The following is a 24,976-nucleotide window of genomic DNA, read 5'->3' on the forward strand; positions in this document are numbered from 1 at the left end:
ACTTCATTGCACAAAGTCTTTTTTTTTTCTTTTTGTATTAAAAAATAATAACAGACACAATATCAAAAACACAAATGCCATCGGTAGAGGGTACAGCTGAGAACACCTGGGTCCCACCTGAGGGGCAGCACCAGGGACTCCATGGTCCACCAACGTCCCCCACCCTGGAGCAGCTAGGGGTTTGGACCGCTGGGTCCTGCTTGGGCCTCGGGCCCTCCTCCTCCCTTCTAGGAAGGAGGTGGGAGAGCGAGCTGTCTCCCCCAATAAATAAGTGTAGCCCCAACCCTCAGGGACCTGGACTTGGGCTCAGCCAGGGCTTGGAGAGACCACTTCAGCAGCTCGTCAGCAGCCTTGTCCAGGGGAAGGAAGGTCTCCTCACCAGCGGTGGGAGAGGAGGCTTCGCTGGGCTGGGCTGGCTGAAGAGTCCCACCCTCTGTACCCTAAGAAGCCAGAAGCTGCCCCTGGATCCTGGGCTGCTGATGGGGGTCCGGCCCCCTAAGCGGGAGAAGCTGGGGCAGTTTCCTATCGGTTGGTCCAGCCACGGCTGGTTCTGAGAGGTGGAAGAAGGGCGAAGGAAGCTTCTCATGCACTCCCAGAGGTGGCCTCAAAATGTGGTCTAGCTGGTGCCATTTTCCGTGGCAGGTAAGGCTGGACTGGATGGGCTCCCACCTTGTTCCTCCTCCTCCATGGCCAGGTCTTGGGAGCTTGAGGCCCTGGCCCCAGCTTGAGCGCCGGCCTCCTCTCCGCCCTCACCCTCGCCACTGCCGCCGCCGCCGCCACCACCACCACCCTCGCCTCCGCCCTCCTCCATGGGCTCCAGTCCCAGTCCGTCCAGTTCCGAGAAGAGCGGGTCATCAGGGTGGCCGGGGTCTCGGGTGCTACTGCCGCAATCCACACAGGCCTCGGAGGGAAAGGGGAGAAGTCAGACGAGGTGCTCCCTGCTAAGCTGCCACCCCAGCCCAGGAGGACTCCCCCCCAAACGTGCTCCCAAAGAAGTACCAGTCCACACAGACAAGCGTGGGCCAGGGAGACTGAAAATGTACCGCTCCCTGTTGTCTGGACCCCACTATAAGACAGTCACAACGTCCGTTAGCATAGAATTGGCCCGAAAAGGTCCGTAAAGACTCATGTAATGAGACACTATCTGACCCAGCAGAAAACTTAGTGGAATTAACATCCTTCAGGATTAAACACCCCAGGACAGACAATGGGGGGCGGGGGGGATCAGCCCCTCAGCCTCTAACCTTTCAACCCAAGCTCAATCCCCCTCCTCCTCCCCCCCGGCCCTAACATCTCTCACCATCACATCGAGGGCCCGAGGCAGCTGACCCTTCCGGACCCAGGAGTGCACAGCACCCAGTTCCCTACGCTGGTCCTCTGAGAAGCGAGGCTGTTGCTTCTGCATGGCCCGGAGCCGCTCCCGGTCCTGCTTCAGCACGGAGGCCATGTCCCTGCCCGGGGAAGGGGTGCAGAAGGCAGAGGCTGGAAGCCAGGGCCAGAGCCTGCGAGGCGGCCCTTCTTCCTCTATGGCAGGTGCGCACCCACGGCCTCACGCCCCTCTCAACCCCGCGTTAGGAGTTCAGGGCTTCCAAGAGCAGAGAAGCTGTCCTCAGCATGGCAAGAACGAGTGCGGGGTGGAGTTCCCGGGGCCCAGGGACAGGGCAGGAAGTCCCAGGCCAGAGCCAGCCCCGGAAAAGAAAATCCCAAGCTCGGTGGGAAGGGGAGCGTAGGCGAGCCTCCCCACACCTCTGAAAGGGGAGGCAGAGGCGGCCCCTGAAACTCCTCACCTGGAGGGCACCTGGTAGGTCATCATGACGCGCTGGTCGGCGTTGGCCATGAGCAGCCAGATGGGATCCTGGAGCACGTACTTAATGACCTGCTCCCCAGGCTCAGCCCTGGCCGGGGCGGCCCCGGCTTCGGCCTCAGAGGAGTCAACGCTGCCAAAGTACTTGCTCGTGTGGCTGCTCTGACTGCTGCCTGCGAAGCGGAGGGACCGCCGCCGCCGTCAGGCCTCCCGGGCCCGCCCTCCAGGCCACACCTGTAACCCACTGGCCTGAGGAAGCAGGGCCTGGCCTCCCAACTCCCCCAGTCGCCGGCCTCCCCGGGGTCAGAGGGGACGTGGGGGGGGGGGCACGCACGTGTGATGCTGGCTGAAGTGCTGCCTCCCTCGTGGGAGCCTGCCCCGGACCCGGACCCGGACCCGGAGCCCAAGCCGGAGCCCGAGGAGGCGGAGCCCGTGCCAGATCGAGAATCTTCTTGCAGCAGCAACTCCAGCAGGTCACTGGAGCCGGACAGCGCGTCCTGATTGGAGGACTCCGTTACCTCCACCTGGGCGGGGGTGAGGGGGAGCAGGGTGGGATTAAGGGGCCAACACCCAGGCTTCCTTTCAAGTGCTTCCACTGGATGGGGGACACACCCAACCCCAGTGGCCTCTGCCTCCCCTCTGGGACAGTGGGGCCGGGATGAAAGAGAAGAGAGCTGGCCCAGAGAGTAGGGGCGTGACGCTGGACCCTTTCCAGGAGGCACGTGCGCTCTCAGAAGTCGGACAGGATGGTCCCTACTCCACAGACCAGGCGGCTGATTTCGCCCTCATTCAGAAATTCAGCTGGGGTCTCCCACCCCACGGACACCGTCTCCTGGAGACCGAAGCCCGGCAGGCAGAGGGGGCGAAGCGTGAGGTGGAAAAGGAGTGAAGGGGAGGGGGCTGGAGGGGAGTGCTGGTAAAAGACCGCAGGGGGGTCAGTGCTCACCAGTCTGGCCTCTGGCTCAGCAGCCTCCTCACTGGGAGGCGGGGGCCCAGCACTGCTCCCAGTGCCCCCTGCAACAGCACCCCCTTCAACACGGGGGGGCTCCTCAAGCTGCAGCAGATTTAGCTGGAGTGGGGAGCTGCATCTCGAGTTGAACAGGGGAGAGTCGGGCCGGTGGGGAGGGCTGGGGGGCGGTGGGGGCAGGGGCGGAGAGGGGGAGTGGGAGGCCGGGGTTGGAGGCCCTTCAGCGGGAGTCTGGGGTACCCCATAGGGATAGCCGGACGGGGTCGGGAACAGGTAGTTAGGGAGCACCAAGGCTACCATTGGGGTCACTAGGGGGGCGGGGAAAGCTGCAGGGGGCCCGGAAGCAGGGGCGGAGGGAGGAGGGTGGGGGCCTCCCCGTGGGAACACCGGGAGAGGGTAGGGCTGGACCACGGCTGGGAAGGGAGCAGTGGCCGGTGGGGGAGGCCAGGGGGCAGAGGGTGGCACGGGGGACGGGTGGGAGGTGAAGCAAGGGGCTTCAGCCCGGGGGGTCTGGTGGTGGCGTGAGCGCTTGGCTTTGGATCGGCAGTGGTGTCGGCGACCGGGGGGTGCGGGGCCGTGGTGGCAGCCTGTGGGGAGAGACCAGGGTTAGCGAGGGCCTCAGCCCCGGGGTCGGCATCCCTGCCACCCTCGCCGCCCTGCCACTCCGACCAGGGAGAGGGCAGAAGGCCCCGAAGAGAACCTGGCTTCCGGCCACGCAGCACAGAGGGGACGCCAGGGAGGAGAGGGAACCTTCAGGGAAGAATCACAGGAGGCAGGACGAGGGGGATTTATTGCAAAAGGAGCCAGGGAAGGAAAGGTTACAAGTGGGGTGGAGCAGAGGGTACACAGAAGACAGAGGCGCGCTGGCAGATGGGAGGAAGCAGGACGCGTCCGTGGGCGAACGGGCAGGCAGCTCCGGTCCATCCCCCAAACTCCCACAGTAACGCCAGCCTGGGCGCTCCTCCGGCCGGTCGAGGCCACGCTCGGCCTAGCTTGAGGTGGAGTGATGAGATGGCCAGGAAAGCCCAGTCCCGAGTCCCGCGTCCGCCTGCAGGGAGCCTCTCTCAGGCACCTGGAGGGCTGACATCCTGCCCTTGAAGCCCCGACCCCACAGCAGCTGTCCCGGCCCGCCTGGCCTGTGTCTGGCCTGCGGTCTATAGGGGCTTCTTAAGCAGCGACAACTGGGTCACAAGTGGGCACGCTTCAGCCCCTGCCCCCAAGATGGGCTTGAAAGAGCTTACCTGGAGCAGAGCACTCCGCCTGCCTGTCTCAGTGCCAGCCCCCCAGGCTGCCCTCCTCTGGCTGCAGCCCGGAACCCCCGCCTAGTAGGGAGACGCTAGCGAGGGGCCTGTCCCTAAGCAGGGCCCGGGGGCCCTGGAGCAGGAATGTCTCCCTCGAGAACCCCCTGCCCCCGACCCCCGACAGTCTGGTCCCAGACTGGGCAGAGGACGAGGCTCAGGGCTGTCCTGGGTGGCTACCTCGCTCACCAGGGGCCAAGGGGGCCGGGGAGGAGCCGTCAAGTCCACGCAGTCGGCCGAGATCTCGGAAGCGGCTGAGGAAGGCCTGCTCCTCCTTCTGTGTGTGCAGGGACAGCACGGCCTTGGTCAGGCCCACCGGGCGGTAGGCATCTGGGGCTGGGTCAGGGGCTACTGTGGGGCTGGGGGCTGGGCTGGGGGCTGGGCCTGGAGCCAGGCCAGGCAGGTCCTCCATCATGATGATGTCTGAGGAAGGCGAGACGGAGGAAAGGTCACTGGAGTCACCTCAGGGGTTAGTACATCCATACCACACCCTCCCCATCCAACAACCCAGCCAACCCCTGGCCTCTGCCCCACAGCCAAGCCTGTGCCCCACGTGCACCCCTTGGCCTCCTCCCTGCTGAGGACTGGTTCTGGGCCCTCTTCTCCATGCAAAGCGGTCCCAGGGTGAGAGAGAACACTTAGTCCCCTCCGGTGACAGTCCCCTAGGATAAGAAACACCTCCAAGACTCTCCTTGGAAGGGAAGCTCGCTCCTTGCCCTCCCCTCACACGTCCTCCAGGACAGCACCTGGCGACCCTTTAGGGGTTCCCAACAGTCCCTATCCTCAGACCCTCTGCGGACAGCACCACGGGGTCGGGCCCCCCACCCTAGACCTTGTGTGCGAACCGACAGCGAGAACACGGGAAAACAAAGCAGTGAAGGCCGGCGGGGGTGAACAGCAGGCAGCAGCCCCAAGCCAAGACGGAGACCTCCTCCTCTCCGTTAGGGGCCAGACAGGGAAGGGAAAGGTGGGCAGGAGGGAGATCTGGCTAGGGGGCCGAGTGCAACCCCCTCACTCCGCGCCCATACCCGACTCCGGGGGCTTCTTGTCTCCCACATGGACGATGGTGGAGCTGAAGCTACACTGACTGGTGACGGACACCACGCTCTCTGCCTTATTGGCCAGCGCGAGCGGGCTCAGGGCGCCTCCCACCACCGGCTCCTTCTGTGGGACGGCCCCCTCCCCGGACAGCACTGCCGATGCATCTGTGCGGAGAGATGGCACGTCACCCCCGGGAGGTCGGAGGGGAAATCCCAGAGAAGACGTGGAAGGACAGACGGGACAGAGAACTCCGCAAATCTGAAGGCGGGGAGGGGGACAGGGTGGAGCAAGGTGGGGGCCCCAAAGGCAGAAATGCAGAGACACTGGGCCAGGGGGCCAGGACGGGGCAGCGGGGACAGGGCGTGCACGGGGTCCTTACCTTTCTTGGCCCCCAGAGGGAGCGGACCTGTCCTCTGCTTGTCATCGTCGGAGGCTGACGAGGTGGTGCAGGAGGAGGAGGCACATTTACGCTTGGTGGTGCTGGGAATGTTACAGCTTTCCAGGTACCTGCGGGGCAGGGGCGCCAGAGGGCATGAAGGCAGGGCTTGAGGTGGGCCGAGGCCAGAGCCCGGGTGGGAGAAGGTTCCGGGGTAGCCTGACCTGAGGATGCTGTCCAAGCAGTTGATCTGCTGGTAGGAACAACCATTGGCTTCTTTTCTCTCCACCTCCTCAGGGGTCAAGGTGAGTGGAGCCTGGACTGGAGCAGGGACCATCTCCAGCTCCGGGTCTGGGGACTGGCAGGAAAGGGTCTTGGCCTTGAAGGTGCCTGCGGCTGCGCCAAGGAGAGAAAAAAGGAGAGACAAGCTCCTCTGGGTTGGGGTGAAGGTCAGGGGGCCCCGGGGTCTCACTGCTCAGCCACACCCTCACCAACTCACCAGGGAGGCGGGGCCGGGGCGGAGGCCAAGCGCGGGACTCAATGAAAAGCTGCTGTCCCTGATGTTTCACCAGGTGCACATCTTTACAGATCTGCTGGAAGGTCACCTGCAGGACAGGGCAGGGCAGTGTCACTGGTCCAGGGCACAACGCAACGAGGGGTACTAGAGGGGAGGCACAGGGACCACGGCGAACGCAGGACAGGAAGGAAAGGCACAGGAACTGGGCCTGGACAGGGGAACGTGACACTAGAGGGCGAAGCAGGGGAGGGACACTCACCGGGGCGGGAGGCCCGGGCCCCTCAGCGTCACCCCCGTTGCTATCACTGGAGGAGCCAGGGCTGAGGAGAGGGCCCGGGGAAGCGGCGGGGCCGACCCCACAGAGCCCGGTGGGACTGGGGCTGTGTACCGGCTGAGGCAGAGAGAGAACCTGGTTAGAGGTCTCAGCCCTCCTCCCCGCGCCCCTACCCCTGCCTCATCTCCGAGCCCCGCCCCTTGACAGTCACCTGTAACAGCAGCCTGTGGATCTGTTCGGACAGCTCCTGGATATCAGAGTCCAGAGACAAAGCTGGGCTGGGGGCCGGAGGAGTGAACACGTCCTCGTTCAGGGGTGCCCTGCAGGGTGGAGAAGACTAAGTCGGGCCCTGCCCCCTCCTGCGTGGTCCCAGCCCACAGGGCCAGCTCTGGGGCCCACTTACGTGCGCACTTTGTGGCGTCCCAACACAAAGGCCACCTTGCGGCTCCAGGGGTGCACGAAGCCGGCCCAGCTGGTGTCCATGGTGACGTACTCCCCATTCCTGGCGCAGAAGCGGATGGGGGAGTGATCGAAGGGCTGGCCAGCCAACTGCAGGACTGAAGGAGTGAGAAGTGAGGGGAGGGGAGGGTGGGCAGGAGGCAGAGCCGGGCAAAGCAGAGGGCCGCCCACTGGAGATCCAGGACACCGAGGCCCCAAGGGACAACCACAAGCACAGCCACTGAGAGGCCCCGCAGACAGCGGAGGAAGGAGAGCAGCATAGAGAACTAACTCACTCTTCTTGTGGATGGCCAACATGAGGGGCCGGTCCTCAGGGTGCAGGAACAGGAGGACTGGGGCCCCCAGGAGGTCCTGGGGAAGGTAGCCCAGCAGGGGGGCGGCCCTGCGAGGGGAGGAGGCATCAGAGAGTAGCCATGGCCTCAGCCCTCCCCACCCCCTTCCCTCCAGGTCCTGAGCAAACCTTTCGTCCACATCCTGGAAGAGGCAGCTGGGCGTGTGCCGAGTAGTGAAGATCCTCTTGTCAGGAGGGATCCGGGGAGCTGGGGCACAGAGAGTGAGGCCACTGAGTTTTTCTCCAGAATGGTCCAACTTCTCAGCCCCAAGCCTCAAGCTGGCTGGCAGGCCTCCCCACAGCTGTGGGAGCCCTCTAGCCTGCACAGACGGTCTGGACCATTCTTTCACCCCACGCCAAGAGTGAAACGGAGAACCAAAGCATTCAACCTTCCCTGCTCCTAGCTCAGGATGCTTATTCAACTCTCCCCCCACTAAAAATGGACTCAAACCTTCATCCTTATGGTTCCTTCTCTGTCCCAAGATTTTGAGGGGCTGGGACCTGCCTCTCAGACTCACGTCCTACCTCCCCACTACTGTAGGGAAGTCACCCTTCTTCCTACGCCCCACCAGGCCAGGCCCATTGCCCACACACCTTCGTAACCCGAGTGGATGCGCTCTGCAATGAGCAGGCAGCATGGCTGCGCGGGGGCCCCATCTGAGACCCGGATCTTGGTCACATACGGCGTTAGGCGGAATGGCTGGTACCGAGGCCCTGAATCCCGGTCAGGACCCCCTCTAGCAAAGGAGACAGAGAGGCACTAGTGACTCTTAGTGGAGGACCACGCACCCTTCACCTCAAGGTCATGGACCATGCCACAAAACAGCGGGGGTGTGGATGGTGGGAGGGGGTCTGCTCCCCACATCCCCCACCTACCTGATACGGCAGAAGACAGACTTCTCCTGGGTGAAGTCCTTGAGGCCTGAACCTGGAACAGACCAGGAGGGTGCTGAGGACAGCCCCCCACTTCCTCCCTGGCCCCTCAGAACAGGGACTCCCTGGGACTGCTGGTCCCTGGCCCCGAGCACTTGGGGACCTCACCTGCTGAGGCCCCGGCGCCCCAGGTGGGCAGGCGAGATGGGGCAGTGGAACCGTAGAAGACGCCCACGTCCTGGGGGGCCAGGAGCTCAGAGAAGCGGGCGCCCCGGAACACGTCCCGCTTGCAGCGCAGCAGGGTACCCGCCTGCTCTGAGATGTAGATGATGCGGCCCGTCAGGAAGGAGACCGCCACGGAGAAGGTATCCTGGGCAGGAAAGAGAGGGCGAAAGCAGACTCAGGAGCCTCGCGACGGAGGACGGGTGGCGCGGCGGGATGGAGAGGCCGGGCCGCAGCTGACCTGGTTGCGGAGCGTATACTCAGACGTGATGTGCTCCAGCTCCTCCAGGGTATAGGTGGACATGTCCATGGCACAAGGTTCGCCCTCCTCCAGGCTCCACTGCTGGTAGTATTCCTGGTTGGCTGTAGGGCAAAGGTGGTGAGGTATCTACTGAGGAGACTGCCGCCCCCCCCCCCCCCCCCCCCCGCCGCCACCACGGTGGCCCAGCGCCCAGCCACGGCCCTCCCAGGAAGCACCACTCACCCTGCACCTGCTTGACACAGGCCAGAGCATACTGAAGCGTGGCCAGGGTCCCGGAGCGGCCCTTGCCCCGACGCTCTGGCGGCAGCCGAAGCTTGAGCTCCCGCAGAGCCGTCATGAGTTCCTTCTGGGTCCTGGCCCGGGCGGACTGTTCACTGCTGCAGGGCCCACAGGGAGGTAAGGGGTATAGCTCTTAGGCCCAGACCGTGGCCCAGGCCCCCAGCCTTCTTCTTTGGCCCTCACCCCCACGAACCTGCAGCCACTGGTAGACGGGTTGTCCTGCTCAGAGCTGGCGCTCAGGAGGCTGTAGGCAATGGAGCTGCTGGGTGGGGAGGGACTCTGAGAGTTCGTGCTGGGGAGAAGCAGCAGGCCCACAATGAGAAGGCACCCAGGAGCAGGGCCCCCACCCCCACCCGCCCTGTCTCAGCCTGCGGGCTGGACCACCCCCAGACCCTGAGGCACTTGCCCACACACCTCTTGCTGCTCTCAGTGGTCTCCAGCAGGGCGGAGTCCTTGCCGTTGCCAGAGGAGGAGCTGTGTGAGCTCCGCTGGGATGCGCCCCTGGACTCGGGCCCGTTGGACTCGTTGCCGCTGGAGCCATTGCTGTTGGCATCTGTGTCATCAGCCAGGCTGGGGCCAGGGCAAGACCGGTGCTGTGGCGGCCCAGGGGATGGGGCCCCTCCAGGGCAAAAGGACTCCCCCGGTCCGGAGTCCCCTCCCCCATCAGCCCCTTCCAGGGGGCCATTCATGTCTGCGCCATGGGGAGGGCAAGGGGGAAACAGAGCAGGCAGAGAGGCCACCACGAGAGCGCACGAGGGGGCCGGGCGGCCTGGCTGGGGGAGTGAGGTGGGAGACGCAAGCCTCTGAGAACTGAGAAGTTCGATCCCAGGCAGTACCTGGACAGGGAGACCAAGAAGGGCTAGCTGTTAACTTTACAATCCTGCCGGTTTCATTCAGACCCTGCTCTGTCGGCCCCCAGGCCCCTAGGCCCCAGGTTTGGGAGCCCGGGTAAGTTCTGTTTCCTATTCCCATAGGCGTCTGCAGATGGGAAGGGGCCTCTCTCCAGCCTTCCCCCACTTCCCCCGCCAGCGTGGCCTGGGAAAGTAAGAGCCTGAGTATTCGACGAGAACTATGACCGTGAACCAAAGCCTGGACACTTCCCATCCTCAAATTCCCTTCAGGCCCCCACTCCGCGCCGGACTCCCAAGGCCTCGGAGCAGGGGGTATGCCTGTCGTCTCCTATATTTAGGCCTCCAGGCTAATTTTATCCGGGGGCGGCGCCACCCCCGCTGCACATGCGCACAGACATGCGCGGACCCACCACGCGATTCCGCCGCCGCGGTCGCCAGGGAAACCGACGTCAGCAGCTGAGCTCAGCGGTTGCTGGAGGGACCACGGGAGGGCGGGAGGGGTGACCCCTCCCCCATTTCCCGGCGGAGCCAGGGATCGACCCACTCCCACGCTGGCGGGCGCGGCCCGGGGTCGCCCACCTCTACTACACCCCCAGGCCCTGCAGGGCTCGGTGGCCGTAAGAAGAAGGGCTGCCCATGGGGTTTCCAGAGGCTGGCCTTGCTCCCCAGGGCAAAACACAACCGCCACCGCCCTCCGCGCAAAAGCTCCCCAGCCTGGCCTTCGCCTGGATCTCGGTCATTGTGGTCAAGACGACCCAGCCTGTCCTCCTCCGGCCCCCGCACCCTCTCCCGACCCACAGGACTGAAGCCGGCACCTGCCATTGTCAGGGACTCAGGAATCCTCTCTCTTCGGTCCTCTACTTTTCTAGATTACCCCTCCACACACACACACACACACACACACACACACACACACACACTCCGCCCCCATCCGAAGCAGACACACTCAGCCCTGAGCAAGGGACGCACAAACGCCAGCGGATAGTTCTTCCCCTACTCCTCGTCCAACCACACCCCCAACCCCCGAGCATTTTCTGAGCGCCAGGAGAAAAAGGAAGGCTGTGGCCAACAGCAGGAACTAGCGCCGGGAACGGGATGTTCCAGCCCGAACCAGGCTTACATCACGGCCGGCGCGGGGCCAGGGCCTGGAGGGGGGGAGCGCGGGCAGCGCGGAAAGCCTGAAGGGGTCCCGGTGCCGGGGCAAAACCGAAGACCCCCGAGTGACAAGAAAGGCGGCGGCGGCAGGCCTGCCGAGGGTCGGACGTGGGGCCGGGGTAGCTGGAAGGAGAGGTCAAGGCTGGAGGTAGGGTAAGAGGATCAGGAGTGCGGACAGCCGGCACAGGGTTGCGAGGAACACCCATGTTACACCCGAAGGCAGAGAGAGAGGGGGTGGACAGCGGCAAGGAGGGCGGACTGCGGGTGAGCCGTCCGAGCGCCCGGGCCGAAAGCGGCGCATCAGGCTGGAAGTGGCGGCGGTCCGACTTGGGGCGGGAGACCGGTCCCCGGATGGCCCTGGAGATGCCTACCTGGCCGCGCGAGCGCCCTCCGGCCGCCTGCCCGCCGCCGTTGCAGCCCTCAGCCGAGTGGAAGCTTCGCGGGGCCAGGAGGCGGGTTGCATAATGCCAGGCACTGCCCCTCATTGGCCTCCTGCCGGCTGAGCCGCAGGCCCCGCCCCCGATTGGCTGGGGATCTCGTCCCGGCGCCTGATTGGTTACTGGCCCCTACTGAGGTCAGGGCTGTGTCACACACACGGGCGCACGTGGACCTGGGTGCTGGCGCTGGGCTGAAGGGCCCCAGACACCACCACCCAGCCAATGGGCGCAGGACGCCTTGCACAGTGAATAATGGAAGGGTGGGGAGGGGACGTAAGCTCCCCTCTTCAGGGAAAATGCCTGGGCCACGGTAGGTGCTTAAAGATGTCTGCTTCCTGAACTGTCCAACCCGGCACAGCAGGACACCTTGGCCTTGCCAGAGGTGGGAGAAAGGAATGCGTACTCGGGGGCCGGGGGGGGGGGGGCAAGCTGGATGAGATGGCTGGTCCCCGGGAGGAGCAGGGCACACCCCAGCCTTGTCATCACAATACAGCCATTTTACCCAGCCCCTTCCTCTGACACTTCAAATCCTGCGGACAGCTGGGAGCATGGCAATTGAGGGTCCCCTGTGATAGGGGGCGGAGTGCAGGGCAGGATGCAAACAACAGAAGGGGCAGCCAGAGCCAATAAGGGCTGTAAAGGGAAACAATGGTAGGTGCTTCTGTACCCAATCAGAGAAAAGGTCTCCGGGCAGCCTACGTGGTGACTAGTGCTTCTTCTCTCCTCAGGATGCAGCCACCCACAGTTAGGGCTGCCCCAAAAGTGGGGGCCAGGAAGCCAGGACTATAGGGAACAAAGCCGGTGGCTAAGAGATCAAGGGGGACCCTACAGAGACACAGGTGAAGTGGCAAGGGCTTCAGATCCCCACCACTAGGACAAGAGAAAGCCAAAGACCTCATCTGCCACCTCTCTGTATTCCCCAGAACCCCAGGACTGGACCTGACACATGGTAGATGATCAATAAACACGGTGATTTTGTTGTTGTTAACAAGGATAGATGGGGGAGGGGAAGGGGCCCCAGCAATGGAAAAGGTGCTGGAAATTATGTTTTTTTCAAGGAGGGGGCAGAGCAGACCACTGGAAGTGCCAGGCTGGGCTGGGGGGAACTGCAGTGACAGACCCCTCCATCCAAGACGGTGGGTAGATCCTCTCAGGGCTCCCTGTTAACGTGGGCAGCAAGTGAAGAGACCCCCAAGCTGATGCTGACACAATCAGCTGTCGGTGCCCTTCCTCCCTGTCACGTGGCCTAAGCCTTCCTTAACAATGGTGTTCCCCGTGGAGGGGCCGGGAGGAGGGCTCCGTGGAAAAGCTGGGACACAGGGATGTCATAAAATAACCCACAAAAACCAAAGCCGGAAAACAGAGACAACAAAGGATTCAGGTCTCGTCTCCTGGAAGACGTCCTCCCAACTCGTATACTGTGGCCCAGTCCCCCGGCGCATTTTCAGACTCCTCTCCTCTGGAAACATGGTTTTTCTTCCTCCCCAGTTCTCCCCCTGGGATCTGGATGTGATCCCCGCTGACAGAGGCCCTGCCGGCTCTGCCACCCCCCACCTGCATATCTACACTTTGCATCGAGAAAGGGGTCCAGCGCCCCAGCAGCCCCCACCTGCTCGCAAGGCCCTGGTCGTCCAGCCTCACAGTCCCCACAGTAACCGGGCCCCGCTGCCGTCAATGGAGGAGAGGGGGCGGGAGAGAGCGGTGACGTCAAAGCGGAGGAAGAGGGCGGAGCGAGGCAGCCGGGGAATGTGGGACAGGGAGGCTGGAGAGGCAGTGGTTTGGGAGGCGGCCAGCTCGAGAGGGCGGCGGCCCGCGCACTTGGGAACATCATGTTCTCTTGGCCGGAGGCCCAGGACATGCACCCGGCCCGGGCGCCTCCCCCAGCCAAAGACAGCCGTCCTGTCCCAAAGCCAGGGATTCCTGGAGAGAGGATTAGGAGGAAGGGGTCCCCCGCCCCCGCCCCTACGCCTGGCTCTCTCCCCGAGACTCACATCCGCCCTTCCCTCGGCTCGTTCGCCCCGCTGCTGGCACGGGCTCCGCCCTCCCCTCCCAAACCGTACACATCTGCTGGCCCAGTCCCAAAGAGCTAGGGCGGGGAAGTTGGAGGCCAGGTTCTGCGAGAGCACACGCACCTTTGCTCCCTCCCGGAGGCCCCCTCAGCGCCGGAATCTCTTGTTACTATGGCAGCAGAGAGAGGGAGGAGGGGCAGGGAGAAGAATGGGTCTAGGATGAGGAAATCGAACTAGGACAGAGCAAGTGGCCCGGCCTGGGGCCTGGATCCTGGAAGACGGACATAGGGTGGAACGACGGTTTGGGCTGGTGCCTGACGATCAGAAGAACCAGGAAGAGGGAAATGGAGAGGGAGTCACCAAAACTTGGCCGAAAAACTTGAGAACGTGAGATTATAGTTCCCAACCACCAGCATTCCTGTCACTGTTGTTTTGATATCCTACAGCCATTTTTTGTTTAGCTAAACACACACATACACACACACACACACACACACACACCCCAAAACATGAGGCACCGTGCTAAGCACTAAACGTATATTCTCTTATTTAATCCCCAGAACAAGCCCGTGAGATGGGTATTATTATCCCCATTTCCACAGAGCCAGAAGTTACTAAACTTGCCTCCTAATATGTTCTCAGGCTCTTAACAAACAAAACCCAGGGGTCAAATCTGAGCTCTGATAATGATTTGTCATTCTGGCATCTCATCCTTCGGGAACCTGGGAATCTGGGCCTCTCAAATATCCAGTCGATTCTAACTTTGGTGCCTGGGACACAGTCTCCATCCAGTTCCTCTGCTCCCTGGGCCTGGTCTCAGACATTCCGTATGCACTCCCCACATGCTCCCAATCACCTCAGCCCCGGTTTACACATGCTCCCAAAGTCCTTGAGGTCACCTTGGTGGCCACCAGCCCCAGGGATCTCCTAGGAACCCCACCTTGTCACTCTTCCACCTTAGCCCAGGTCACTTTACCGCAGGCCTGTTTGCACAGATAGTAGAGTACCCTGTTTGTGCCTGCTCACCGCCAGGGGCTCCAGAAGACACGTGCAGAGACAGTCGGCACAACCCTGTCCTCCCTCTCAGGACCCAACAGCTGCTACTCCACCTTTCCTCCCGGGGGCGGCTCCAAGGCCCAACCCCTCCTCTTTAGACACAAGAAAGACATCCAGAGCCTCGATGTGACTGGCTCTGGGTCACATCTCCCCTCGCCACCTCGCCATCCTGTCTCAAATCACTATGTCAACCCTCTGGCACCTGCCCTACCGGGGCCTCCCTGAAGCCTCAGAACCCCGCTCTTTCAAATGCTTAAGGCGCCTATTCAAACAGTAGCCAAGCACTGGGACGTCCCCCACCCACCCTCAGGGATCCTGTCCCCATACCTCCCTCGCCGAGGCCCACCCTCCCAGGATCCCCTGGATCAGTCGGGGTCCAGGTACCTAGGGAGGTGAGGAATGTACCCGGTGTCCGAACCTCCCTCCCTCGTCCCTCGAGGGCTGAGTTCGCCGTCCTACTCCCCACATCCATCAGAGCTCCCACAGCGGTGATCCTGGATTCGCATGACCCTCCCCCAACTCTGTTGACAGCGTCCCTGAAAGAACACAGCACCCCGGAGAGGCGCGCGCTGACCGCCGCCCACCTCCCCCCACCCGCGAGCACTCACCCTCCGCAAGCGCAAAGAGGCTACACTGGCTTCCCTGCCCGGGCGCCAGCGCCTGGGACCAGCTCCTGCAGGCCCGCCCCACCCCCCCCCCTGCCTGCCGCGCGGCCACGCCCCTCGAGCTCATTGGCCTAAGGGTGCCGACCCATGCCCCGCGCCGCGTGCGTCCGCCCGGCCCTCGCATAGCCACCATTGGCGCCACCCGCCGCCGTCATCTCCTCATTGGTCAGTTTGCCAACCCGCAGTGACAGCTCCACGTGCGAGAGGGGCCGCCCCGGCGCGCTGATTGGGAGTCCGCCGGGAAGTCACGCCCCCATCCACTTCGCGAGTTCGTATTGGCTGTGCCGCCATCCTCAGACCCGCCTAGTTCGGGAACGCGAACGCTAGTCCAGCCCTCCGAACTTCCTCATAGGCTGAGAGGTCTCGGAGCTGTAGAGGACACGTGCCGGCGCTCTCACGCGGCAGCTTGTTTACCTGGAAGCTGGGGATTTTCCTTGACGACACTAGTACCGGAGACTGCGGCTCTGCGCAGGCGCAGCGAGGGTGACCTGCACGCAGGCGCAGATGTGAGCGGCGGTGGCGATGGTTGGGGGAGCTTTGTGCCAAGACTCGGGCTAGCTGTCCCCGGCGTGGCAAGAGCGCCCCCAGCGCTGGGACTCCGGCCCTGGGTCCCTGCGGCCCCGGGAAGCTGGAAGGTGCTGGCCTAAGAGGGTCTTCCTATCTCGGCGCAGTGTGTTGATGAAGATGATGGTTGGCTCCCGATGGTTTCCTGTGGACCGAGCCAGGCGCTTCTCACAAATCCGGAGGCCGTCTCACTTACTACTACTCCGCCCTACAAATGAGACTGAGCTCCAGGGAGGTTACATAATCCGTCTGGATTAACACTCCAGTCCATAACGGGGCCATGATTTAGATCCAGGTCCTTGACACTTATAAAGAAGGTGGGTCCCTAGGGCGAATGAGAACCTTAAACCTGGAAAGGATTCAGTAGATGAACGGAAAAACGCCCTGAGCACGTTATGGAACATAGTAAGCCCGAAATAAATGGTGGACATTACTATAATGACTGCCTACCTAGTTCTAAGAATCACCTGGGCCTCTTAGAACATCTATTTGTAAAAGCGTCCTTGGCAGACAAGTTTGGGAAACACTCTCTTGATTTCCCGTACTGCTGAATCCTCCCGCTGCATCCCAGAGAAGTCGGCCCTCCAGAGCTGGCCCGGCACCCTCCACTCACTGTTGAAGCAGCTGGGGTCGGGGATGCTAGGGTGTCACATCAGGGACGTCAAGGACCTGGAGACTATGGGGGCTCAGCGTGGGGTCTAGAGTCACCAATCCTACAACAAGGTGCAGGGGTGGCAGGCCAGTCTGTGGCCTGCTCCATACCACACTCCGCTGGGTCTCTCTGAGCCAATCTGTTCCATGTTTATGAACCCCTTCTGGATGCTGGCACTGCGCTAGGCACCAAGGGGAAGGGATGTTTCGAAGAAGACGGCCGTCTACTTCAGGCCTAGGAGTAAATGACCATGGGAGCAAATGCAGAGCATCCGGGAATTAAATCAAGGGGTAGAAAGGGATCCAGGAGCAGGAGAAGGCCTCCAGGGAAGAGAAATGGGGCAAGCTGGGAAGCCCAAGCCTCCAGGTTCACCAGGCTGACACGGGGATCAAGACGGCTTCCCCTTATCAGCGCCTGGTGCCCACCCGTGGCCACTGTGGGAATCACACTTTGCTGTGCCCAAGGTCAGGCCCTCCAGCAAAGCTCAGTCCGGTTCCAAATGGATCTTCTCAACTTTCCTGTTAAACCTGCGGATCCAATCCCCACCCCACCCCGCCCCCACTGGTTAAGAAAAGGTCTTCGAACACACACCAGCTGTACTCATTACACATTTATTGTACATTTTCACAATCTGGATGCGTCACAGAATTGGGGGCATGGGGGAGGGAAGGGGGGCAGGGGACACTGGGATAATATGGGGGGGTCTAGAACACAACACCCCCACCCCAGCATCTCTCCCTACCCTTTCACACCACAGCTCAGATCTCCCTGCTCCCCCGTCCACACAGAAACCTTGAGTGTGGGGGGAAGAAAGAGTTTGGGGGGGTCCCCTCCAGCAGATTAAGGGACTGTACCCTCAGACCCCTAAAATTGTGCCATTTAAAAAGACATTAGACCCTTCCTCTATCACTTCACCTAAGGAGGAGACAACGCTCTGGGCTCGACTGCCCTGGAAAGGGGTGAGAATCCCCATCTTCCAGCAAGTCCCATACACTCATTGGCAGTGACTAGTACCCCCGCCCTGACTTCAGGGGGGCAGTCAGAGGAGCTGGGCAGTGATGGGAGCCACAACCCCCCCAAATTAGGGAGGGGAGTTTTCAGTCCAACCCCCAGCAAGGGTGGGGCCAGAGCTCAGGCAGGAATTGGGGGGATTCTCTGCCCTGCCCCACTCCTCCCCAAGGCAGTGATGACCCCCCACACACTGGTAGCCATCTCTCCCAAAAGAGTCAGATCGCGGCCAACCCCCAAACTCTCCCGGCAGGAGGAGGAGGAGGCAGATCAGGCGGATGGGAGGGAGGGAGACCCCATGGGAATGTCGGTTGAGTGCCCCACATGAAAACTGGGGAGCACGAATGTGGGGAGAGACTCCAAGTGGCAAAACTATTGGTCCTTCATGACACACTGAACTCCGAGACACTTCCACACCAGCTGGGGGGGAGGGGGGAGGGAGGGGAGGGGACAAGAGGTTTGGAAAATGGGGGTAGGGGAGGCAAACTGGACTAGAGGGGGCTAGGAGGGGTGATTCTGGGGGCCAGAAGGTTCTGGCTCCCCAAAAGCCCAGGCTCCCACCACCTGCAAGGAACGTCATGCAAATGAAAGTGATACAAGGACCATGGGGACTAGCGCCTCAGTAAAAAAGCAACACGGGTTGAAAGAACGAAGGATGATGGAACAAAAGAGAAGGAAACCAAAAGGGATGTCAGTATGTAAATGAGGCTAATTAACATGCTGGAAGCTCCCAGAAGACCTTGGGATTCTTAGGACCAAGTGGGGCCAGTCTCAGGGCCTCCCGACAATGCAAAGATGCACCTAGGGAGGCCTGGACAGTTGCTTTTTGTTTTTTGTTTTTTGTTGGGGGTGGGGGTGCAGGGAAGGCCAGGGTGGGAGGAAGGATCAGCTAAATCCAAGGGAAAGAGGAGAGGAAGAGGGACTATTGCATAGCAGATGCAAATGAAAGGACTAGGGGCTGGTCAGGAAGAGAGGGAAGGGGCGGGAGGAAAAGAGAAAAGAGATGGGAACTTCAGGAAGGGGTGTTAAGGACAACCGGAAAAATCTTCTAGTAATAAAACTACAAACAGACCAAATATATATAATATTATATATGTATAAATAACAGCTGGCTATTTACAGGGGGGGCACACACACAGGGACACACACACGCGGATCCAGGGGAGGGGGGGCTGGAAGATATGGCTGAGAGGTGGAGGAGCGGCTGGGGATGGGGGGGGGGGGGGAGAGGCCCTTCTCTGGGCAGGGCGGGCTCCTCGGGGGTTTAAGAGCTGAAGTAAACTGTAGAGAAGGAAAGAGAAGGAAGAAGAGAGAAGGGGAGAAAGAAAGAGAGAGAAAGCAGTGTGTCAGGCCTGGCCCTGCTCCCATCCCCGCCCCCCACGGCCCAGCCCTCTCAGCCTTAGGGTCAAGGGGCTGGACTGGTAGGTTCCAAGGTCTCTTCAAGTCCATGGTATGGCCCTGGGGCCACAGGCTCTTAATCCTCTGGGCCTCTGGGCCCACAAGCGCTCAAACAGTAGGATGTCTGGCTTCCTAGCCGTGTCTCAAGCCCCTGGGCTTTGCCTGCTCTCCCACTTCCCAATTCCAAGGTCCCCAGACTGGGCTCTTAGGCCCAAAATCTATCCTCAGGAAGCAGTGGGGATTCACCAGCGTTCCTGTTTCCAAAAATCTTAACAAAAGTTGCCCAGAACCAGGCAAAGTGAAGACTAAACAGCATCGAGGTTTTGGGCTCTACGTGGATCAGAGCTGCGGTCGGCAGCTATATGTGCTTTCTGCTGAATAGTAAAATCTAGGTTAATGACCTTCAAAACCTAGAAGGGGAAACCTCTCCAGAGAAAGGGCCCTAGCCACTGCTGCCCTACTCACCGATGATGATGATGAGGATGATGGCGCAAATCACTCCCAAGATGATCATCATCTGGGGGCGAGAGGGGGGGGGGGGTCAGCAACACAGACCGTGACACCCCCATTCACCCACCAGTTCTCTTACCAGCCCCCTCCTGCGTGCCTCCAGCCTCACCTTGAGGTTTTTCCACCAGTATTTGCGCTTGAGCTTGGCTGCACTTGTTTCAAACTGGGAGGCCCCTGCCTGGAGGGCATCTGCACGGTCGTCCAGCTCTGACAGCTTCTGGTCCCGCTCCAGGACCTTGTCCACGTTCACCCTCATGATGTCCACCACCTGGGGGAGGGGCCCGCGAGGCAGGGGGTGTGCCAAGGCCGCCTCAATGAGGGCACTCCTCAACCGTGCACCCACAGAGAACATGCACCCCGATGGTGCCAGGCTAACATGCCAAGGACACACAGAGAACATGCCTAGCAACCTGGGGACATGCAAGGAGCACACATCAGGGGCATGCTGAGGGCCAGACATCTCAGATGTCACAGCAGCACCCTCTATGCACTGAGCCTCGAGCAGCCTGTCCATCACCGGGCCACACCTGCCGGGGCCGAAACACCCCAGGACAGCAAGGCTGACTAACGCCCCAGGGCCGTTGCAAGTGCATGCTCAACAGGGAAGGGGCATGGCGTGTCTTTGTCCCCAAACTCACAGACTCACCACCTCCAACCAAGATGGGCCCCCACACCGCTATGCCAACCCTCAGGGTCCTTCCCGCTGCCGTTGACACCCCTCGCACTCACCTCATCCACCTGGGCCTGGGTCTGCTGCAGTCTCCTGTTACTGGTGAGGTTTGGAGGAGGCGCAGGGGGGCCTCCCTCCCCAGCTGGGGCGGCGGGGGGGGCGGTGGCAGCGGTAGCCGACCTGAGGGGCAGGGGCGGATTACGACCCAGGGCCTCCAGCCACAAGCCCCGCGGCCAGGGCTCCGCCCATCCTCCTGTCCATCCATCCGTCCCTCCCTTTCTCCTTCCCGGGAGGAAGGCCGCCGATGGGAACCCTGGATTTCGTCCGGCCCCGCCGCCGCCGCCAAGCCGCGTGACCTTGAGTCGGGCCCCCTCCCCCCCCCCCGGGCCTCAGTTTCCCCGCCTGTCAAATAAGGGCGACCTCAAAGACAAGGTCCGGGATCGCCCCGAAATGACTGGCGGCAGCATGACAGGGGCGGGCGGACGCCGGGGCCGCTCCATCCCGGGGCCATCGCCCGCGCGGCCAGCCCGGGAGCGGCGCTCTCCAGCTACCCGCGCGCAGTCACGGGCGCCGGCCTAGCCTCGGGGCGCGGGCCGAACCCCGGGCGACCCCCGCACCGGCTCCCAAGGGCGGCGGCCGGCGCAGGCAGACAGGCCCGGTGCGGGCGCGGGCGGCCGACTCACATGGCGGGGGCGGCGGGAGGACGGCTCGGCGGCGGCGGCGGCGGCGGCGGCGGCGGCGGCGGCTCGCGCTGGCTCCGACTGGCGCTGGCTGCCCGGGACGGGAAGATGGCGGCCGCACGTCACCCACATCCGGGCACTGCGGGCGGGGGCGGGGCCGGCAGGCGACGCGTCGGGAGCCCGGGCGGTGGGGGCGGGGCCGGCGGGGCAGCGAGCCCCCCGCCCTCCACCGCCGCTCCCGCACCTGCGGCTGCACCGTGAGCCCCGAACCCGGGTGCTGCGGCTCCCCGCGCCCGCCGCCAGGCCGCCCCGTCGCGCCGCAGCCCTCCCGGCCGCCCCTCGCCACTGCCCTCTGCTGCTGATGGCGCCCCTGAGCCCCGGGCCACGTCCTCCCCCACCCGCGAAACCCGTAAAGCAGTCAGCACTCCACACACACACCGCCCCCTCCCCCGCGAGGCCTCGGGCTGCGCCCGGGTCCCGACGCCAGCGACCAGCCTCAGCGTTCGCAGGGGGGCTGCAGTGGGAGGTTAGAAGGGGCAAGCGCAGGTCGCCGGACCACGCCGCGGAGGTGGATGGGGCGGAGGGAGTTGGTCCCCTCGGTCCGCCCCGCAGGTGGAGGGCTCCGGGGAGGCCTGGAGCCCCTGGCCGCTGAGTAAAGGGATGTAAAGAAAGGGAGAAGAGGCAGGCTCTCCCCCACCCCCACCCCCACCCCCTCCAAGTCACTGCAGGGTGTGGGGCTCAGACCAGGGGTGCTTGGCAGGCCGGCCCGGCTGAGGTAGGCCAAGGTTAAGGCCAGGGAAGAGGGCACGAGGCTTCCCCGCGGGGCTGCTTCACGTGGTGGCCACAGACCCGCAGACCGGCCAAAACCCAGCTCTGTCCCAGAGTTGGGTCAGCTCCCCGGGCTGACCCCCGGGCGACAGGAGGACTCAGCCTCTGGTCCCAGGCTGCGACAGGAGGGGGCTTTGGGGGTTTTCTGTTTGTTTGGTTTGTTTTTCTTTAGGGGGAAAGACAGTTGGCATGAACTGCCCTGCAGTGCCCAGGTACATACTACTTTACACGCGGATCAGCCTCATAGGTGTGACCTTGGCCAGTTCCTGTCCTGTCCCTAGACCCCAAATACATAACATCTGTAGGCACTACACATATAGTTGTTAAAATGCCTTGATCTGGAACATGGTGAGAGATTATTCACATCCCCTTCCATCCCTGACTGGTCTCTTTAGGTCCCTCTAAACAGCAGCTGCACCCAGTCCCCTCATCCCCAGCAGGCCTGGCCCTTCGGAGAGAAGATGGGACCAGATGAGCTGACCGTCTTGTGGGGTGGGTCAAGGCAAGCCCCAAAAGTGAAGAAAGATATGTCTTAGGGGAGGAATAGCCCGGGGGGGGGGGGGGGGGCGGGTTGCTCATTGAATCCCTGTAAGGGGAGCAGAGGGAGGCTGCTGGCCTTGGTCTCAGAGACAGAAGGGAGCCAGCTTCTTCCCTCCCCCACCCTGGCCTCCCGGTGTGAGAACCTCCCTAATGCAGCGCCCCCACCCCCTCCCAGCCAGCCGAAGCCTGGGGACTGGCTGTGTCACCAGAGGTGTCATTTCCCAGCTGTCTGGGGAAGGTGAGTGAACTGGGAGCTCGTGGTGGGTGTGGGGACTCAGCAGATCTAAGATAAGATCCTCTCGGCTGCTTCCCCTTCCCGGAGCAGCCACTTGCCTGGCCCTTGCGCAGCGGCACAGGACGCCCAGGACGTCTGGGCGGCTCAGCCTCTGCGCAAAGGAAGAAAAGAGCAGCTTCTCTGAAGACTCAGATGGCACTGTGGGGTGCTAGCTTTTGCTTTTTGGCCTCGAGACTACTCTATTTTCTAGCCAGAGAACAAAGATGCCAAATTCCAGCCTTTTAAGTTCAAGAGCTGCAGTGTCCGGGTCTAAGACAGGGAAGGTTGGAAGGAAATAGGCCCCTCCCCCACCGGCCCGGAGCCCCTGCACCGGCTGGGGAGAAGCTGTTGGAGGACCAGGCCAGATGTTAGACACTGCTTTAGGAGTGATGCTCATTTTCCCCAATGGCCAGATCCAGAGGACATGGAAGGGACAGAACCCAGAATAAACCCGGGGAGCCAAGGCCGTGAAGTGTGGCTTGGAAAGCTGGCACATTGCTATTGCGTCCTGGGGGCAGGAGCACAGGAGCGGAAATGAGGGCCCGTATGATCCACGGAGGTGGGGACCTACGAGGATTTATCTCAGAGGAGTCTCACTGAGCAGCCCACCCAAATTTAGATCAATGGTGGAGGCAGGAGAAGGGGTGGCGTGGGATAACTGAGTTCACCCGGAAATGGATAAGGGAATGTTTTCTGCGAGCAATAGAAGGGAGACCCAAAATAGAAGTTGAACTAAAGGAAAATAATCTATTTACAGACTGAGACGATGGAGGTTTCTCGATTCACCTGCGTTTGATAGCCAGATCTCTGGGCCCCACTCCCAAGGCTCATTCAAAAGAGGTTGGGGGTGGGGGGGGGGGCAAGTTCATTTCTAACAAGCACCTATGGTGATTCTGATGTAGGCGGCACAGAGAAAAACTTTAATAAAGGCTTTCTTTTATTGCGGTTTCCTCTGCTAACAACAACTGATTTAGAAGTTGGGATGGAATGGGGTGGGCCGGGTCATTCCCACACCGACTCATGAACTGTTCCATCCGTGAGTCAAACCTGACCAAACAGTAATTAATTTCAGAAACCTTGCCCCTCGATGCTAGTAAAGAAAAGGCCTTCTAATTAAGAGTAGGAGCAAATGCCACCTGGAGTAGAGCCCCAGGGGCCAGCCCCACCTCTGTCACAATCAGCTGGCAAAACCTGTGACCGCTGTGACCTCTGGCTGAGCCCTCTAGTCCTGAAGCCTCAGGGGCTGCCTGCCAAGCCCTGGGCTCCTGGAGAGAAAGGAAACCACCAGGAGTCTACCAGGAGCCTACTGTGCCAGGAGCTTCCGGTGGATTGCTACAGACATGGTTGTTTTTTGTTTTTGTTAAATATTTATTTTTGAGAGAGAGAGAGAGTGTGCGGGCGCACGTGCACAAGCAGGAGAGGGGCAGAGAAAGAGAGGGAGACACAGAATCTGAAGCAGGCTCCACGCTCTGAGCAGGCTGTCAGCACAGAGCCTGATGCGGGGCTCGAACCCACAGACTGAGAGATCATGACCCGGGCTGATGTCAGACGCTTAACGGACCAGGCCACCCAGGCGCCCCTACACATCACAAGTACAAAAGAATGCACAGCAAACCCTCACTCTGAGCTCCGCCCCCACCACCCTCTGCAACACAGCTGCTGTGTGCAGTCTTGTAAATCCTCCAGAATGGTTGGTGCAGACACACAGACATAGATGCTTCTTTTTTCTTTCGAAAAACACAAATGCTCAGACTATATGCGTGAAGTTGCCCCTTCCTTTTTTTTAGCTTTCTAATTATAGGCTATTTTTTTCTCTTGTGCAACCTCCTTGTTATCTGTCTCTTCCAGTTTCTTTTGTTTTTTTAAAAAATGGGAGGATTGTCTTTCTCATTTCGCAGGCCTATCTCAAATGTCTGCTGGTTCCTGCCTTTATAGGGAGGCACCAAGAAGCTGATTGGAAGCTGTGTGTGTGTGTGTGTGTGTGTGTGTGTGTGTGTATGTGTGTGTGTAGGGCGGGCATTCGCTGACCACTGGCTTTCCTGCAGGACAGTGGAAAACTTTTCAAAGGGGCTCCCCAGGTTTGATAGATGGCAGGATTTCTCTGGGGCTGTTCAGTTTTTTGGGAGAAGCATACCCTGGATGTTCCATCCCTGCCCTCGCTGTGTCTGGAGGGAGCAGGATCTGGAACGGCTGCGGGCTCCTGTTTGTAGTCTCAAGCCTCCTGTCTGCTGCACCTGTTGTCCCCACGTCCAAAGCCTCCCTGAAAATCAGGATGCGGAGGGGTGATGTGTGCGACTCGGGTCTTCTGACAGGTGACAGAGCACCAAGAGTCCCAACATTCTGAAAACAGGCCCTCGGCCACACACACCCCCGCCCCCCACCCCCCATGTTCAGCCAGGCCTTGACCAGGGGATCTGGTGACCTCCAGGACCTTCAGACGCCATGCCCTGACTCCCTCTGCCCTTGTCCTTGCGTGGTCTGCCATCACCCTTCAGCCACTATGTAGCCTTGAGCGCCTTGTTGAAACCTCATGTCCACAGCTGTCTCGGGTCTCTTGGTCCTTGTAGATTTATCCACCTTTGACTTCTCTCATTATTTGATTCAGATTTGGAAGGGAGGGAAGACAAATGTTCATGGCCAATCTCCCAGATTATCCAGAAAACTTACCACACTTTAATCCTTCAAGGACCAGCTTTTTAGGTTGTTTCTTTTTTTCTTTTCTTTCTTTTCTTTTTTTTTTTTCTATTATAACAGTGCTCTTAGGAATGCTGTTCTATATACTTGTCATGATGAACTGACTCTCACGACAACCCTATGAGGTTGGTATTGTCTTGATTTTACATTAGGGGAAAACTAGGCTCAGAGAAATGCCTCGATGGAGTCTTTTTAAATTAATGAATCAACTCCCCCCCCACACACACACAGAATGATATCTGTTTTAAAAAGTTTTTGTGTGTGTGTATAAAACAATATATA

The 24,976-nt window shown here is 61.1% G+C and overlaps 2 protein-coding genes and 1 long non-coding RNA gene across 8 annotated transcripts; 1 reads left to right on the top strand and 2 right to left on the bottom strand.

The window, feature by feature from the left end:
* Positions 1-29: 29 nt before the first annotated feature.
* Positions 30-14,892, bottom strand: PER1 (period circadian regulator 1). Of its 6 annotated transcripts, none has more exons than XM_043583042.1 (23): positions 14,820-14,892; positions 9,118-9,539; positions 8,897-8,995; positions 8,647-8,801; positions 8,404-8,525; positions 8,109-8,310; positions 7,944-7,995; positions 7,662-7,804; positions 7,197-7,275; positions 7,012-7,118; positions 6,681-6,834; positions 6,489-6,597; positions 6,263-6,394; positions 5,986-6,091; positions 5,711-5,882; positions 5,490-5,617; positions 5,098-5,274; positions 4,250-4,492; positions 2,751-3,358; positions 2,139-2,328; positions 1,788-1,977; positions 1,301-1,451; positions 30-901 (listed from the first exon to the last, which is right to left on the bottom strand). In XM_043583042.1, exons 2-23 carry the CDS (start codon positions 9,390-9,392, stop codon positions 617-619), a joined length of 3,879 nt encoding a protein of 1,292 aa, XP_043438977.1. In that variant the 5' UTR covers positions 9,393-9,539; positions 14,820-14,892; the 3' UTR covers positions 30-616. The 6 variants fall into 6 exon arrangements, with proteins under 6 accessions (XP_043438977.1, XP_043438978.1, XP_043438975.1 ...); XM_043583043.1 differs by lacking the exon at positions 14,820-14,892 and adding an exon at positions 14,596-14,711; XM_043583040.1 differs by lacking the exon at positions 14,820-14,892 and adding an exon at positions 11,081-11,208.
* Positions 11,308-12,125, top strand: LOC122484925. Its single transcript, XR_006297743.1, has 2 exons — positions 11,308-11,528; positions 11,875-12,125. It is a non-coding gene; the product is annotated as an uncharacterized LOC122484925 (long non-coding RNA).
* A 1,795-nt stretch (positions 14,893-16,687) lies between the features above and the next one.
* VAMP2 (vesicle associated membrane protein 2) lies at positions 16,688-20,487 on the bottom strand. Its single transcript, XM_043583044.1, has 5 exons — positions 20,362-20,487; positions 19,738-19,858; positions 19,118-19,276; positions 18,964-19,015; positions 16,688-18,381 (listed from the first exon to the last, which is right to left on the bottom strand). Coding segments are annotated over exons 1-5 (351 nt in total). The 5' UTR covers positions 20,364-20,487; the 3' UTR covers positions 16,688-18,364.
* Between the last annotated feature and the right edge of the window lie 4,489 nt (positions 20,488-24,976).

Source organism: Prionailurus bengalensis, chromosome E1, assembly GCF_016509475.1.
Source record: "Prionailurus bengalensis isolate Pbe53 chromosome E1, Fcat_Pben_1.1_paternal_pri, whole genome shotgun sequence".
In the NCBI taxonomy this organism is placed as follows: Eukaryota; Metazoa; Chordata; class Mammalia; order Carnivora; family Felidae; genus Prionailurus; species Prionailurus bengalensis.

Bases quoted from the DNA above. Each gene is read 5' to 3' on its own strand.
- PER1 (XM_043583038.1), bottom strand. From the start codon at position 11,194: ATGAGGGGCAGTGCCTGGCATTATGCAACCCGCCTCCTGGCCCCGCGA. The intron at 8,996-9,117 runs GTGTGTGGGCAA...GCTTCTCCCCAG, and splicing joins ACCACTGAGAGCAGCAAGAG to CACGAACTCTCAGAGTCCCT. The intron at 2,329-2,750 runs GTGAGCACTGAC...ACCCCCGCCCAG, and splicing joins CTGAGCCAGAGGCCAGACTG to GTGGAGGTAACGGAGTCCTC.
- VAMP2 (XM_043583044.1), bottom strand. The intron at 19,277-19,737 runs GTGAGTGCGAGG...CCCCTCCCCCAG, and splicing joins CCCAGGCCCAGGTGGATGAG to GTGGTGGACATCATGAGGGT. The intron at 19,016-19,117 runs GTGAGGCTGGAG...TCTCGCCCCCAG, and splicing joins ACTGGTGGAAAAACCTCAAG to ATGATGATCATCTTGGGAGT.